Raw genomic sequence first — 16,676 nt, forward strand, 5'->3', positions numbered from 1 at the left:
GAGATGCACCCCAAAATTTGTCAATTTTTAGAAAAAAAAATGAGACACATCTGACCATATGACGTACCCCAATTTTCGGTTAAATTTTCAGAGCAAAAAAGTTGCGCCTTATAATATGGTACTTTTTTAAATGGGGGTATATGGAAATCTATCTATTTTCAGCAGCTCAATCACAAGTAACTATCGACGTGTAAATAAGCGATGTGACAACAATTTCTCACCATGGTTATTAACACCTAATATTAAATGTCAAAATATTTACATTTTGCGACGTATAATCCTGCTGCGCAATCACATATTTGAATTTCACCGGCGTAAAAATGGAAAGTATTACAAAACTGCTATTTTTATTTGTTTATTTATTATTTATCACGCTATTTATTGCATTTAGCTGGCGGTTGGCAAGCCAAATGTCAAGAAAAGCAGTCCCTACAGTAATTGTAATTTAATTTTTACTTTTTTGTATTAGATTCTCCTTACTACTCGTATTTTGCAAATGCAATGTATTGTATTATTTTTTATAGTAAACGCCGATTTTTTTCCAATAAACTGTATTTATTTACGAGGAATACAAAAAACAAACCGACATGAGCGTTGACTTAGAGATTACACAATCGTTGACTTAGGGATTACACACACGTTGACTTATGACTGTGATAACTTAAGCATGTTCATTATTGTCCATTATGATCGCTTAAATGCTTATCATGTTTTTAAGCACGTCAAAAGTTATTTGTGATAGAGCTACTGGACCTATAAAAAAGATTTCTGAAACAATAAACTCATTCCTCTTATAATTAGAGCTTTACTCCAACCTCGACTTGTTCATTTCATCACATTGCATTCTTCCTTTTTTTTTATTTGTTGCAATAAATGTAATTAGTTTAAATTTATTTCAACAGAAAAGGGAAAACATTTTTGAGAAGGGAATATGGGAGTCTAGGCATTTTCAGGGCTTATGACACGTCATTGGCTGGTTTAAGTGGCCACTTTACACACTGTGTAACATTCACCGTTGGGCCCATGTTTGAACATCCACATTTCCTCAACTCTTCCATCTGTTGACTTTTGTGAAGTAAAAGAGCTGAAACCTTTATCACGTGGGTGAGATTCATCCGGCTGAACCAAATCACCTACTAGGCAACGCTTGAAAATAATTTTCCAATTTTTATACTTCTTCTCTTACCAGGTAGTTGATTCAACAATGTTTGAGTTTGTCCAAATGCTTGCAAAAATTGGAAAATTGTTTTCAGGCGTTGCCTAGTAGGTGATTTGGTTCAGCCGGATGAATCTCACTTACGTTAAAAAGGTTTCAGCTCTTTTACTTCACAAAAGTCAACAGATAAAAGAGTTGAGAAAATGTGGATGTTCAAACATGGGCAGAATGGTGAATGTTACACAGTGTGTAAAGTGGCCACTTAAACCAGCCAATGACAGGTCATAAGCCCTGTAAATGCCTAGACTTCCATATTCCCTCCTCAAAAATGTTTTCCCTCTCTGTTGAAAAAAATTTTAATAAAAATATTATGTTTTACCAACGCCGGGGAAAGAGATTACAATTCACATACTACACACCAATTCAATGTGCATCTTGTTCGTGGTATAAACATGGTTATACCACGAACAAGTTGCACATTGAATTTAATATGAATAGTCTTTTCACTGCTGGTTTTGTTAGTTTTCCCAAGACAGTGATTTAGGACATTTGTGTTTTTGTTTCTTGGCTATCTTTATCTGAATACTGTTGGAAAGGGAGGGAATTGCAGCTGTGGACTTCTCCGCATTTGCTTAGGTGAAACCTTAAACTAGCTTTTCATATGGTTTACTTATAATAATAATAAAATCCGGAAAACAATTAGGGATGTTTCTATCCAAATAACGGAGAGTAATGTTATTTCCAGCATTTGTGATCTACAACTTCCTGTCTCTGTGCTACGAGTACCTGGGCGGGGAGGGTAACATCATGTCGGCTCTGCGTGGGAGGCCGGTGAGGGGCGCGGCGGGGCGCTGCCTGGCGGGGTCCACCTACACCATCGGGGTGCTGCGCTTCTGCAAGCAGGCCACTCTGCAGTTCTGTCTCGTCAAGCCCGTGTGCGCCTTTATCATCATTTTCCTCCAGGTCAGTGTCTACAAAATATATGGACTTACAAGCGTATGTTGTTATAGCAGAACTAACAAAGTTCCCAATAAAAAGTTCTAACACTTAAGAGATTATCGATTATCAGTCTCTTTTCTTCATACAAACATATTCCTGGATTATGGCACTAGAGCGAAGAATTTTTAACCCACTTTAGATATCTATTAGGTCTATAACTTTTTAGGAAATTTGAGCATTTATTAAAGAAAATCTTGTACAATTATGTTATTCAAAATATTGTCCATCGGAAGTCACAACATTTCCCCATCTTTCTGGCAATTTGTGGATGCCATCCCAAAAAAACTGGTCATCTTTTGAATCAAAGAATGAATTGAGCCAATTTTTGATGCCTCGGACTGAAGTGAAGCGTATTCCGGAAAGTGCATTCTGCATCGACCGAAGCAAATGGAAGTCAGAAGACGCCGAGTCTGGACTATCTGGCGGGTGGAGCAGAACTTCCCATCCGCTATTTTCCAAATAGTTTTTAATGGGTTGAGCAACATGTGGCCGAGCACTGTCATGTTGAAAAATCAATGTCTCGTGACTGGTCTCCCATTCTGGCCGTTTTTCCTTCAATGCTCTCTTTAAACTAATCAGTTGTTGTCGGTACAGCTATCCTGTAATCATTTCACCCGGTTTTAGAAGCTCATAATACACAACTCCCTTCTGGTCCTCATCTTCAAACTTTTTCGACTGTCCAGGCCGCTCTTTGTCTTTGATATCAAAATCGCCACTTTAAAAGCTTTGAAACCACTCAAAACCCTGTGATTTCGCATGAGCATGTTCGCCATACAATTACACGAGCATACGATGACTTTCGGCTGCAGTTTTCTTTGCAAAAAAGTGACTCGACAAAACTTCTCGCAAATGCTGTTTTTTTGCCAATTTTCTATGATTTTAAAAAATATGATACGCACAAGCAAATCAAACACTGTTGACTGATTTTGACAGCTTATGAATAGAGCTTCTAAATTACATGTATAAGTGTTGACATCTAGTGTCAAATTCCGGTTTTTAAGTTTTATTTTTTTATTTTTTTTATTTTTTTTTTATTTATTTACAATTTTAAAAAACCCTTTAGGGTTACATTAGAAATTTAATATTGTCTAGTCATTTTATGTCTCGTCTAGTCTAGTTAGTTCAGTCATCATGTGCTTTTTCAGATGGATTTTAAATTTGTCTCCATTAAAAGTTTTCAAGTAGTAAGGTAGGTCGTTGTAGTGTTAAAGTCCATTATATAGTATTTTTGACTGTCCTGTGTTTGTCTTTGCTTTTTCAATATGATAGTGTTTTTGTTGTCTGGTGTTATATTTGTGTATGTCAGCATTTTTGACTAATATTATGTCGTCGTCTTGTATGTTTCCCAGTGTTATTTTGTGCACAATTTTTAAGGTCTCAATTTTAGTCAAGTAGTTTATGTCAAACTGGTGTGTTTTTTTGTACAGTTCAGTCGTAGAGGTCAGGTAGGGTAGGTTTACTCTGAGATTAATAGACTATCAAACTAAGCCAATAAAAAAAAAATGTGTACCTATATAGACCTAATACCATTGGTGTGTCCCTATCATTTGTTTTTTTTTAAATAAATTGTTTTTTATAGGAGCTAGGACCATCCAAAATCCCCTAACTACTACTCTGATTAAATTGAAGTCAAATGTCTCTCAGCGCCTCATATGTATGACTGTAATTTCAGAGTTTTTTTGGGGTTAAATACTGGGCTAGCTATTAAAATGTTCGGTTCGTCGTACTGATGAAATGAAATGTACTTTTGTAGGCTGCGGGTCACTACCACGACGGTGACTGGAGCCCGGACGGCGGCTACATCTACATCACCATAATCTACAACGTGTCGGTGAGTCTGGCCTTGTACGGCCTGTTCCTGTTCCTCGGAGCCACTCGCGAGATGCTCACCCCCTTCGACCCCGTTCTCAAGTTCTGTACCGTCAAGAGCGTCATCTTCCTCTCCTTCTGGCAAGGTCAGTATACATATAAACTAAAAATAATCGAAATGATAGAAAATGGTGGTTAATTTGCAGTTGTTGGTAGGGATTCCAAATTTCCCGAGTACAGCGCGATCAATTGTGCAAAAAAATAATAAAATTTAAAATCTTTGGGATCATTTGTAATCTTTAAGTTTTTAAAGCAAGCAAAGGTTTGTTTGATCGGTTTAATTAGCGATCAAACTTGCCTGGCCTCAAATTGACAAATCAGCTAGTGCAGACAGAATCAGCTGAAAAATATCTAAACAGACTTCTGTAAAAATTCACTTATCACAGCCATGTCCAGAACATATCCCTTGTGATCAACGAGGGTAACCTATATATTATTTAAATTACTGTATAATAAAGCTATGATTTTTCTGAAATTTTGTATTTCTGAAATAGCTCCGTGTGACATCAGAGGTTCTCTTCCGCTTATTCTCGATCAGTTCTGCCCATCGATCCATTGATGGCACGCAAACCGGAAATCTTCCATAACTCTCCTTATCATTGGTTGATTCGTACGAACTAATGATGTCGTTAAAAGTAGTTAGTTTTTATTAAAATATTTTTTATAATTTTTTGGTACATTTTCAAGAAGCTTTGCCTTACAATTTAATATTCCAATTTTAATGCGCCCAAGAAAACATTTATTGTATCCATTTTCCTGTAGGCTGAAGTTCCTCATTGCTAATAAAAAAACACTACCGGTTCAAAAACCGTTTGGATGCTTTTTTGAAGGAAGAAGAACTTGGACAAAAAGTAGTACACAATATATAGGCGCATCAGCAAAGACTACCTGCCTTTAATGAATAATAATAATAATATTTTTATGGCTTGAAACAATTTCTTTTAACCGACTAATTTATAAAATATATTTTAAATACACCGTTGAAGTTTGTTTAACATTCTTTAAAACTGGGTGAGTTTCTTCATTGTTTATTTCAACATTTCTTATTATGTGGCGTCTGATCGAGTGATTGTATAATCTTAGGTATTTCAATTATATAAAACATGCAATGGATGTTACGACACTCGACCTTACACAGTGTTGTGTGCATAATTAGATTATAAGAATATGCTATTTTGGTTTCTGGTAAAATTGTCTCATAATTTTTATCATCATTATTACCCTTTCTGCAGCCAGTGGTGCATAGTAAACTGTTTAACATTTTCACTGCATTTGTAAACTAAATGCAGCGTATTTCGATCATCTGTTACACTTACCTGGTGGCAGTCCAAGAACAATACAAAACTGCAGTGCAAATAATATAAATATTATAAACGGCAGCTAAAATTATTTACGATGCAAATGTTTATGGATGCAGAAAACGAGGAAGACCAAGAAAGAAAAACAAAAATGTTTGAATGCAGAGAAAGCAAGGTCTATATGTAAAGACGGAGGAAATGGTATTCCATCCTTTGCCTACCCCTCCGGAGAAACGGCGTGAGTGTTGGTTTGCTTATTATTAATAGATTTTGATAGTTTTTTTTTTGCACCACAACAGGTCAGGAGGCTCAATCACAGTGGTGAATTACAGCAGTAGAAATGTCCCGTAAATTTTACATTTAGGTTTGGAGTTTTGATAGTTGGCAGTAGAGAGGCGATTGAGTTAATCCTCAGAGGCGGTGCAGCGGTCTTAATAAATAAATCTAATTTCCTAATGAATGATAAATAAAATATGTCTCCCGCAGGAGTGGCCCTGGCCGTGCTGGAGAAGGCGGAGGTGATCTCTCCCCTCGTGGATGAGAAGGGGATCCCTACCACAGCGGGCACGGTGTCGGCCGGCTACCAGAACTTCCTCATCTGCCTAGAGATGCTGGCAGCCGCCATAGCCCTGCGCTACGCCTTCCCGCACCAGGTCTACGCTCGCGGCCTGCACTCCGACACCCACCGCTCTGTCACCATGCAGTCCATCTCTAGCAGCCTCAAGGTAATACCTAGTTTACTATCGGAGGCGGGTTAATATTCATTGACATCAATTATGTTCTTGTTTATAACAAAATGTCAGGGGCCCCTGAGGTGTAATGGCCAAGACGCTCGCCACACATACGGAATAAAGAAATCACATTAAAGTGTAGGCTGTAAAACCACGCAGATTTCAGATTAACGAGCTGCATACAGCAAGAACTGCGACACGGTACAAATCCTCAGTATATAACGTTACATAATATAAATATTTATTTATTTATTCATTCAAAATTACACTAGTTCAAATATTAATGAACTTATTTAGGCTTTTAGGCTATGCCCGTGTCAAGCCATAATAAATAACAATAAAAATACATAGTAAAATTAATTAGATTAAATTGATGACATGTGATGCAATAGAATAACAATCTAGAAAAAAATGTATTAGTAATAAATAATAAAATTCCAAAGAATACAATGCAAAAAAGATAATCAGAAATAATTTTTAAAATATAATTTATACAAATTAAGAAAAACACATAATCAAATATACAAAATAATGGTATCATTAAAATCAACAAAATAATAGTAAAATATAGTAGTATTAAAAAAAACAAAATAAGAGTATCATTGAAATCAACAGAAAAAGAATGTATATAAATGTATATACAAACATAATTGAAATTATAATTGAGATATGTTTTCTAGAAACTCACTCAATATAGTAAGAAATATAAGAAATGGGAGCAATAAATCATATGCCAAATAATAGTACGTACTAAATAAAATAATACAAAAATACATAATGAAAAAATATCAAGATATATAAAAAACAAATAAAAGTAAAAGTATGGAAGGAAAGCAGATTTGTAAATTTTTGCTAATTGCTAATCTCGAACTTTAAAACAATTTACAACCATGTGATCCGAAATGTCAGAAAAGTAATCATTTCCTTGTTTATGTCTGTTTTCTGTTAGTCGTAAATAACCCTGTTGAAAAATGGAAATAAACTTGTGGCGGAGGGGGTTCCAATTTTATTTCCAGATAAGAGTTCACGACACTACCGCGGGATCACTATGAGTTATTGAGAAAAAGTGATATTACCTTTGAAGTTATTTTATCAAAAAACTACAGTAAAACAACTAAATTACGTTTTTTAAGGGACCGGCGAAAAAAATGTAAATCAAGTGAATATTTTTTTATTTAAAAGTTTATGTAGAAATGCTTGAGCCATTTTTCTATTTCAACTTTTAAAAATGTATTCGTAAATAATAAATGTCTGTAAAACACCATAAGCATCTTTAAAATTACAGCGGAAATGGCAGCAATTAATGTTCGTACAACAAACTGTAAAACTACAACCAAAAAACACAAAAATGGAGGGAATAAATGTCTGTAAAGCAGAAACACACAAATTGTCTTTAGATTACAACAAAAAAATACACAAAAATGGCGGCAATAATTTCATCTATTGATTTAACTTACCAACAAGTTGGTATATTGATTGAGACTTACTTTAGACTCTTGTGCTGTCAGTTTTCAGTGGGGATTGCATTTTTTCCTACCAACAAGTTGGTATAATGACTAGAGACTAATTTCAGATTCATAATCTGTCAAAAACACTAAAATGGCGGCAACAAATGTCCGCAAAACACAATAAACTGTCTTTAAAATTACAAATTTCTTTGACAAAAAAGTTGATATAATGAAAGAGACTAACTTCATACTCATAAGCTCTCAGTTTTCAATGCAAATGCGTTAATTGTGGGAATAAACAATCAACATTCAATGGGACTTGCAGGAAAACACAAATTACGGGGACGTAATTTCGAGGTTCCACTGTAATTGTATGTTAATTTGTAACTTGATTTCTGTTTCAGGAGACAATGAATCCCAAGGACATCATGACGGATGCCATCCACAACTTCCATCCACAGTACCAACAGTATACGCAGTACAGCTCTGGTGAGTTATCTCACTCTATACATGTTGTATCCGTCTATACATATATCTGCATGCTTTAGCCATATTGTTCATGTTCTGGTCAATGTTGCTGCTGTGATTCTTATCAATATCTCTGACAACTTGTAATGAAAACAGAGTTTGAAAAAATATTACTATGAATATTGGATAGTTATCAGATTCAGCGCGATTTTGAAAAAAGCGCATTTTGAAATGGCAAAATCGTATGATTTTTAAACTTTTTATCAGACTAATCTTGCTGAAATTGAATAGTAAAATTGTATGTACAGTACTCCGCCGATAATCTGTCACTTCACTTCTCCGGTCCTGCCAGTAATCCGGCGTTTTTTTACAGGCAGCTACCAAGCATATTACATTACATAAAATAAAACATGGCTTCTGCTGTTTAAATGCATCATTATTAGTGATTTCTAGTAATCCGGCAGTGCTCTGGTCTGATATCTGCCGGATTACCAACAAATTCTACAAATGTGATAGAAATTAAAATGCAGTTAAATTCCCATCTGGATTAATGAGTGCCAGACGTTATCCGGATATGCAGAAATCCAGATAATTGGATTAATCATTAAACTAATGAAAGAAAATGCAAAATTTACTCTAATAATATCATTTTTTTATTGGTTTTGAAATAATACAGCGAATCAGAATCACATTAAAAATTTACTTTAACATATCCAGCGAAGTTAATTGCTTTGATGAAGAAACTCCTTTTTTATTTGTTATTATAACACCTCCCCTTTATTTTTTATTTCCTGATAACTTAATTATTTAATGATTAATTTTGCAATCTGGATGACTGGAGTTCAGATAAACAGAGTTCTACTGTAATTATTTTTATTTTTTTACAAAAGTGACTGCTTTAAATATCAGATAGTAATTAATTAAAAGCTCCAGTTAATATTAATTGCAAGTCATAAAATATGTTTACAGATAGACCAATTAATTATATTATGCTATTAAAAATATTATAGTAATAAAATAGTAAGAATTTACAATCATACTGGCAACACTTGATACAGAAGTCATTGCATGTTTATTTCACCATTGTATGTTTATATATTTTAGGTTTTTTGTTAAAAAATCACAGGTCTGATAAACTTGAACTATCAAAAGATGTTTTCATTACTTATATGAATTTGAAATAAGTAAATATAACTGATAATTTCTTTTCTATTTCCATTTTATCATATCAATGGCATAAACAAATAGATGACGCTCAATCTAATTCAACCTACTGCAAAAATCTCTCAAATGATCAATTTTACTATGTAAAATAAAACCAAGCATATTATGTACACTTATTGTTCATAGATACAATTGGTAAATTTTGTTTATTGACCGAGTTGTTCTTATCAGTAAGCGAAAACTCATTAAACTTAATATTTTATAGTTGCCAAACTATGTTTGCATAATGAAGATATCTCTATTTAGTGGTCATTTTTTCATTTAGCTTATGTCTTTATTTTTCCTAAGCCCTTTGCTGTAAATGTTTCAGAATTTTAATATGTATTGTAAAAAATCTGGCTTAAAAATAATTTATTATACTTGCATCCATTTCTATATCATTTGAAAATTGTATCCATCATTTTGCTTTTGTATTCAAAGTTACCAAATTAAATAATATTTGGTATTTTTAATCTTTGCACACATCACGCTCGATATTTATTCATTATGTCAAATTTACAGAGACTCGGGCATTCATTAATTATTAAAATTCAAGAATATAAATGATACATAAATTGCAGCTATATAAAAATGGGTTCATTAACAACCTTAATGCACAGCACACATTTTAATACACTCAAAATGTTTATTGCAACATAAACCACATAAATCATAAATATTACATAAATTTATTTTATAATGTGTTTTTTTTACTAAAGTGTTTTTAGGTTACCCATAAAATGCTTAAGTTTTCACATTAAATCAGTCTTTCTGGGATTATTTCATATTCATTTATAAAGGAGTTTTTTATTACATATTTTGTTGAATGTAAAATTCGAAACATAAAAATAGTTATTACAGAGATTCAAAATATTTTAATGTTGTACTAAAAGAATACTTCTTACTTTGAAAATTAAAAAACCTCAAATCGTAATTATTGTATTTATCTCATCCAAAAATATAGATTAACAGAATTGTTGTGTACCTTCGAGCCCAACATAATGTGTTCTTTATCATATTAGGCTTATACAAAGTAATGATGGATATTATTTGAAGAATGAGTAGATTGTACTGTACCGTAGTATAATGTAGCGAAGAGTTGTCATTTTGTTTGCCTGTTGTTTCCAGACGTGACCACCAATCTGCCGTACGAAAAGCTTTAGTCGTCTTCAGCATGTGCTGCGCGCTTGCCGCTTAACTAAGCTTTCTACAGACAAACATTACTCTTAACATTATTCCTAACCCACACCTCCCACGGTGTGCAGTATGCCTAGTTATAATCTCCTACAACTCGGGAATCTAGAGACAGTAGCTAAAGCTCGGGCTCTGACTGACTAGGACGAGGAACTAGCCGGTCACTCGACACCTACTAGACCTCTGCGTATTGACAGAGAACCAAAGAGTTTTATCGTTTTCCAAGCAAATAATTACAAACTTGCGAGCATTTACATTGTTTTGTTTGAAAACTGAGCATATTTTATTGGTGCGAATTGCGACGATCGAACAAGATGTCTGTCAATATATCTCTACATGAGTGGCTTTCTAATGGGAAGGTACCACTGATGTGCCGCCATCTTACATAAAAGTTTAAGCCATAGATGTTTAGTACGCTTAGATTCCTCTGATGAGTGCCTTTTAAAAGTAAAATAACGAGACGGGCGTCGATTATGTGATATCATTTTATTTATTTTTCTAAGAACTACGAGAATGCTCCATTCGAAGTAGACATTTTATTGAATGCAATGAAAATTCTGTAAATACGGTTTGCTTTTTGTTTCTTTCTTGTATTTATTTATACCTTTGATTTGTCCATCCGCGGGTGGCGTAATACAAATCTTATTTTAGTTCTTTTGAAGAAATTAGTATTTTTATCCTTATTCTTAGCGACTCCTACTAATAACGCTGCGAGTGGGTGGATGCTGCGATAAACCTAAGGTTTGGCTGTCAAACAGATATTTCAAAAATAATAAAATTGACAATTTTCAAACAAAGCATAAGTTAGAGCTATTATACTTTATAAATAAGATAATGTAAAGTATTTTAATGAAAAAATATACTAAGTACTTTTGATTAGCTTTATTAACAAGGAAATAGTATTATTATAGATTTATGATTTTTAAACTTTATTGGTAAGATAATTTAATTAAACTAGTGTTAAAAATTCAACCATGAATTTGGTTCTTGATGAGAAGAATAAATAAAAACTCAATATTGTATTTTGAAAATAAAACAAGATTTTGTTCTCAAAGTTGGAAACAAATTTAAACTTTTTACTACATTTTTAAAAGCGCTAGAAATAGATTTTGTACATTTATTTCAATCTGAATAATTGGAAAATATGTAAGTTTGTAACACAACATTAATAGACAAATGACTCAAAAACATCAACAGATGAATCTTCATTAATAGATAATAGTTTAGCTGATCTGAAAATTTAATAGTATTTGAAATGATATATGTAGGAAAAATCCAAAATGTACATATGTATGTTTTTTTTCTTTTTTAAAATTCTAAAAACTGCAACCTTTTTTATTGTTATTTTCCTAATAAGCTTAAAAAAAACACTTTTAAAAAAAAAAAAAGTTTTTTTAAATTTTAATATCTTGACTAGCATCACTGCTAACAATAATCGTGATTTATTTAAAAATATAACAATTGAAGACCTCGTTCTAAAAACACCAAACGTCAGAAATTTTCCAAAATTATATTATTTGCACTCATACAATCGTTCTTTCTAAAACAAATCGTAGCTATCTCAAATTCACTTTTAAAAATAGGAAGTTTTTGTTTTGAAGGCATACACTTTCTTGAAAAAATATTGGTTTGTGACTTTTGAGTTTTTTAAAACAGGGTCTTCAATTTATTTATCTACTTAATGTTCTTAGTTATTTATTTATCTACTTAATGATTTCAATAGATTTTTTCCCCCGTCTTTAATTTCATCTCGATCATTATAAGGGAAATGTGCATTTTTTAGATTTAGCTTGTGTGGACAACTCTTTTCCGATAATGATTGTAGATGGTAGAGTCTAAAAATGTGGGTACACACAGAAATTCGAAACCTCGCCCATTCACCTTGGACATATATTTACCTACTTTTGTAAGAATATATAATATTATAGATTCATTACATTTTATATATTAAGGGTCATAAGACATGATTTTCGTTTTATTAATGGTACATATTTATTATTTCCTTTTTTGAAATCATTCTGAATGCAGTATTAGGTGTAAAGTATTTAGATTTTTTCAAATGTATAATATTAGTAACTTACTTTGTCTATGCATGGTTATCAAATATTTAAATGTTTATGCTCTATTAAAAAACTTTATTCCCAATAAAGAGTTACTTATTACATTATTTTCAACAAAAAAATAAACTTAATCTTCTTAGTCATCAATTCTATATTGTCTGTTGCTTGTTACTCATTTTAATGTAATTTTGTACAGAATTTCCACGAGACATTTCTTGTGGTTTAATAAAAAAATATTAATCATCATCAATTTTTAGTTCTTTTAATAAAAAAAATCATAAGCGATATTGGAAGAATATTGGTAGATTTATTTTCTCAAATTGACTTAAGAAATGTCCCTTTGAATTTTCACCCCTAGACCATTCTAAATCATTAATTACATGGCAAAATAAAAAAATATTTTGCCGAGTTCAAACTATTTAATAATAATTCAGATAAATCACGGCCTCACTGACAGAAGATTTTGACAACTATGAAATTAATTTATATTAATAATTCATTCATATTAATCTTTGAAATTATTATTAGTTCTAATTTTTTTTTAAATTGGAAATTGACTAATAAAAAATATTAAAATCTGTTGTTTATGTTTAAAATAATAATTATGAAAAAAAATAAATTAAATCTTGATAATATTTCTCTTGGATCAGTTTTTAGTCATTCAATCATATTGGATTAATAAATTATTTGAGATGCTTAAAAAATATGTTTCCTTTTTTTCTAACTTTGTATTCAAACTGACAATCGAATATATTATATTTTAAACATAATTTGGTTGTGTACTTAATTTTTGCTTATGTAGGTGCTTATGTTTTGATGTTCTGTTTATACAATAATATGTATGTATTTTAAATTACTTCTTGCTTTCAATGTTTAAATAAATATTTATTTTGATGTCTTTTGATTTAGAATTTGATGTAGTTAAATTATATGCATGGTAGCACATATATATAAATACTTTTTTTTTATTTGAAGTATTTCAACATTGGAATTACTAATTTTTATACCAGTATAAATAGTATAATTATTTTACAAAAGTAAATATAAATGCGAAACATAAAATAATCAAATTATAGTATTAACTTATTTTATAAATATTGAATAATAATATGACTTAAACACTGAAAGCAATTTAGGGAAATCTGAGAACTTGTTTATAATGGAGTGTTGTACCTTTGTATGTTAAATTAAGCGTAATCAAATATATGTTTTCAAACTGGAAAGATGTTTTTATTTTACAATATTTAAATTATAGTAAGAGCAGTAGAAAATATGGCAGATGTTTTTTTATATTTTATCTATACTGTTATAATTTATAAACATATCGATGATCAACAGCCAAAATATCTTATCCAGCATTTTCACGGTTACATATCCTTGAAAATGTGTTATGGTAGCTACCAATTTAGAAAAAGGAAATAACATAAAAACAGAAACATTCGACTCTGTGATTATTATTAAAATATAGAATAATTGTTCAATCATAAAAATACTATAAATAATGTTTAATTCATCTCTGGTAAAATTTGCAAAGTGTTGGTTAATATATAGCCATGTATAGCGGGTTGTTAACAATCAATATAGATCTAACAACTTAAAGAATATTATTTGTTTTTCATTATTATGAATGCTTTCCAACTCTTGGCTAATAAAAGAAAAATAAAGCACAAAAACACTTAAGTACTACAAGTATAACTAAAACTTTATCATACAATAATGAGTAAGTACAAATTGAAATACTGTTTTGGGGTTTTGAAATTGCTTTAAGAACTTTAATTTTTCTTATAATTATTTTATTTTTATATGCTTTCATTAGAATTTAATACATAGTACATTAGCTAAATATTTAAAAGTATAAATATCATAATGTGTATGTTTCAAAGGAATTCTAGGGAACGTATTAAGAAGCGTGGATTATTGTTAAAGGGGACCATGTGATCATAATCAGTTTATTTGCATGAAAAAAAATAGTTCACCTTTGAATTCCAATAACCTACCTCTATGGAAAATTCATTTTAACAGTCTCATGTTTTTACTAATTTGTAAAGTATATAATTAAATAGTAAGATACTATAAAACACGTAAGTATTTTTGTAAAGGTAGTTATTTGATTAACATGAACCCATTAAAAATTATGAAAAAATATTTAAAGTGATAAAGGCAGGTATTTCCATACTTATTTTTTAAAGAATTGAGTTGTGGTCCTGTGGCTGGTGTCTCGGACTCACGGACCTAAGGTCCGTGGTTCTAATCCTACTCTACCCTAACTCGATTCCCATTTTCTAATAGTGAGTTATTTACAACTCGTTGAAAATGGCCCTCTTTGGGTAAATCATAAGAATGCAAATATTTCTTTTTAAAAAAATAAATAATAATTAGCAGCCTTTTAGTATGACTTTATTTATTTTTAGACAATGTTTTTTAAAAGAAAATATTTTAAACATTCTGTTAATTTAGTCTCTTGTATTTTATTTACTTCTAATCTATCATTTCACTACTCTATTTTGGTGTTGGGCAATAATGCAAAATGGCGGTGTGTTGTTTTTTAATACAGGCAACAGCAAACCGGGAAAGGGAGGAGAAGAAGGATCAGTGCACGCCCCGAGACCAACCCAGCAGAGAGTGGCTACTATTTCTACCAACTACCATGAAAAGACTATGCTCCTGAGCTCTGATGATGAATTCCAGTAATCTCTCTAAACTACCAATCTTGTACATCCTGCCAAAAACTAAATGGCTCCATTAGTCGACCGGGTAAGTACCTACCACAAAAACGGCTTTCAATTTAACAATGCTGCCATAGAATAAAAAAAATATATATATTTCTGATCGGCAATATATTATTTAATTAAAATATCAATTTTAGCCTGATTTGAAATTATTGTAAACTTGTTTAAAAAAAATAATTATTTTATTTATTTCTATTATAATTTATTTAGTATGTAAAAAAAAGAAGTGCTCATGTCTCTTCTAATTAACATATTAATAATTCTGGACAACCAAAAAGACAAAATTTAAAAAATGTTCATATAAATATGTTTTTGAATGTATTAGTTATTAAATTTCAAATGATTAATTTATCATGTTTGTGATATAAAGTGCAATTTTACATAATTCACACTACAAGATGTGCATTTTAATAAAATGCGGGTGCATTTGCTGTATTTAAAAACATATGAAAAATAATAAATTTATGTTACTTACCAAGCATTTTTGTGCCAGTAAATTTCTGTTTATCCAATATTTTATTGGCCATCTTTTGTATATTTTGTTACCAAAATAATTTACAATTGAGAAATTAAAATGTCTTAATTGTTTTATTTGAATAATCATGTCTGGCAAATTTATGCAATATTAAGCATTACAAAATTGTGCCATTTGCAATATGCACTTGCAAATACTTTGAACAATATAGTTGTTCGATCAGTGGCAAAATAAGTGTGTATGGATGTTTTAATTTTTTAAGTAAGTAATTTTTTATCTGCACCGCATCTGCATTGTAAAAAATTGTGAAGATTTAGAAAATATATTATTTGCTAAAAAATCATAACCATTAATATGTTGTAAACTGAAACTGACAACATTCCCGAATCCTAATCCTGCAATTTAGCAAATTTGGTTGTTTTCAATTCATGATATAACCATAGATAAAAAGACCACAGATAATGTATTTTGTTTTATTTTTTGTCATTTTTTTCAAACTTTGGAATAAGTGTAGTTTGACTTTCAAATAATCCCCATTACAGAAAGGGCCAGAAGGCCATCATTTTTTAAATTAAGCCCATCTTGCAAATCTTGAAATATTTTTTAAAATGCAAAATGTTATTCTGTACACAATTCAAATATTTCTATACAATTGATAATTTACATATTCTTCTTAAAGCACCAATTACTGCCATCCAGAAATATAGTTATTTCCTCTCAAGATAAATTATATACACACTGCGTAATAAGTTGCCAAATTATATAAAATGACCAAATCTCATTCCACTTGCATAAGAAATATAAGGTGTTATATGAGTGGGAAAACATTGGATTAAGTCTTACTAATTTTTTAATATATTAGGATAATCCCTCAAACTTCCCTTGTATAGGAGATGGAGTTCAAGAAATTGTATTGTTTTTATTTTAAATGCACTACTAATTACATGTATTTGTTCTGGATAATTAATAGATCGAACAGACAAGGGTAAAGTGAGTTAAAAATATTTTTAACTCACTTTACCATGTTGGGTTCTCCGATCTGGCAA

General features: G+C 31.0%; 1 protein-coding gene across 4 annotated transcripts in view; it reads left to right on the top strand.

The window, feature by feature from the left end:
• Tmep (Transmembrane endosomal protein) overlaps positions 1 to 15,200 on the top strand; it is a 32,707-nt gene extending 17,507 nt beyond the window's left edge. For 2 of the 4 annotated variants that reach the window (XM_088231495.1, XM_088231496.1), the window contains exons 4-8: positions 1,902 to 2,119; positions 3,909 to 4,110; positions 5,809 to 6,047; positions 7,906 to 7,990; positions 14,981 to 15,200. In XM_088231495.1, the coding sequence (XP_088087621.1) occupies positions 1,902 to 2,119; positions 3,909 to 4,110; positions 5,809 to 6,047; positions 7,906 to 7,990; positions 14,981 to 15,117 (881 nt within the window). In that variant the 3' untranslated portion in view covers positions 15,118 to 15,200. Of the gene's footprint in view, positions 1 to 1,901; positions 2,120 to 3,908; positions 4,111 to 5,808; positions 6,048 to 7,905; positions 7,991 to 10,300; positions 11,145 to 14,980 lie in introns of those variants that run through there. The other 2 variants (XM_088231497.1, XM_088231498.1) reach the window with 1 other exon arrangement.
• Positions 15,201 to 16,676: the final 1,476 nt, after the last annotated feature.

This window comes from Micrasema longulum, unplaced genomic scaffold (assembly GCF_059751315.1).
Source record: "Micrasema longulum isolate JH-2025_06_02 unplaced genomic scaffold, ASM5975131v1 h1tg000888l, whole genome shotgun sequence".
Classification (NCBI taxonomy): Eukaryota; Metazoa; Arthropoda; class Insecta; order Trichoptera; family Brachycentridae; genus Micrasema; species Micrasema longulum.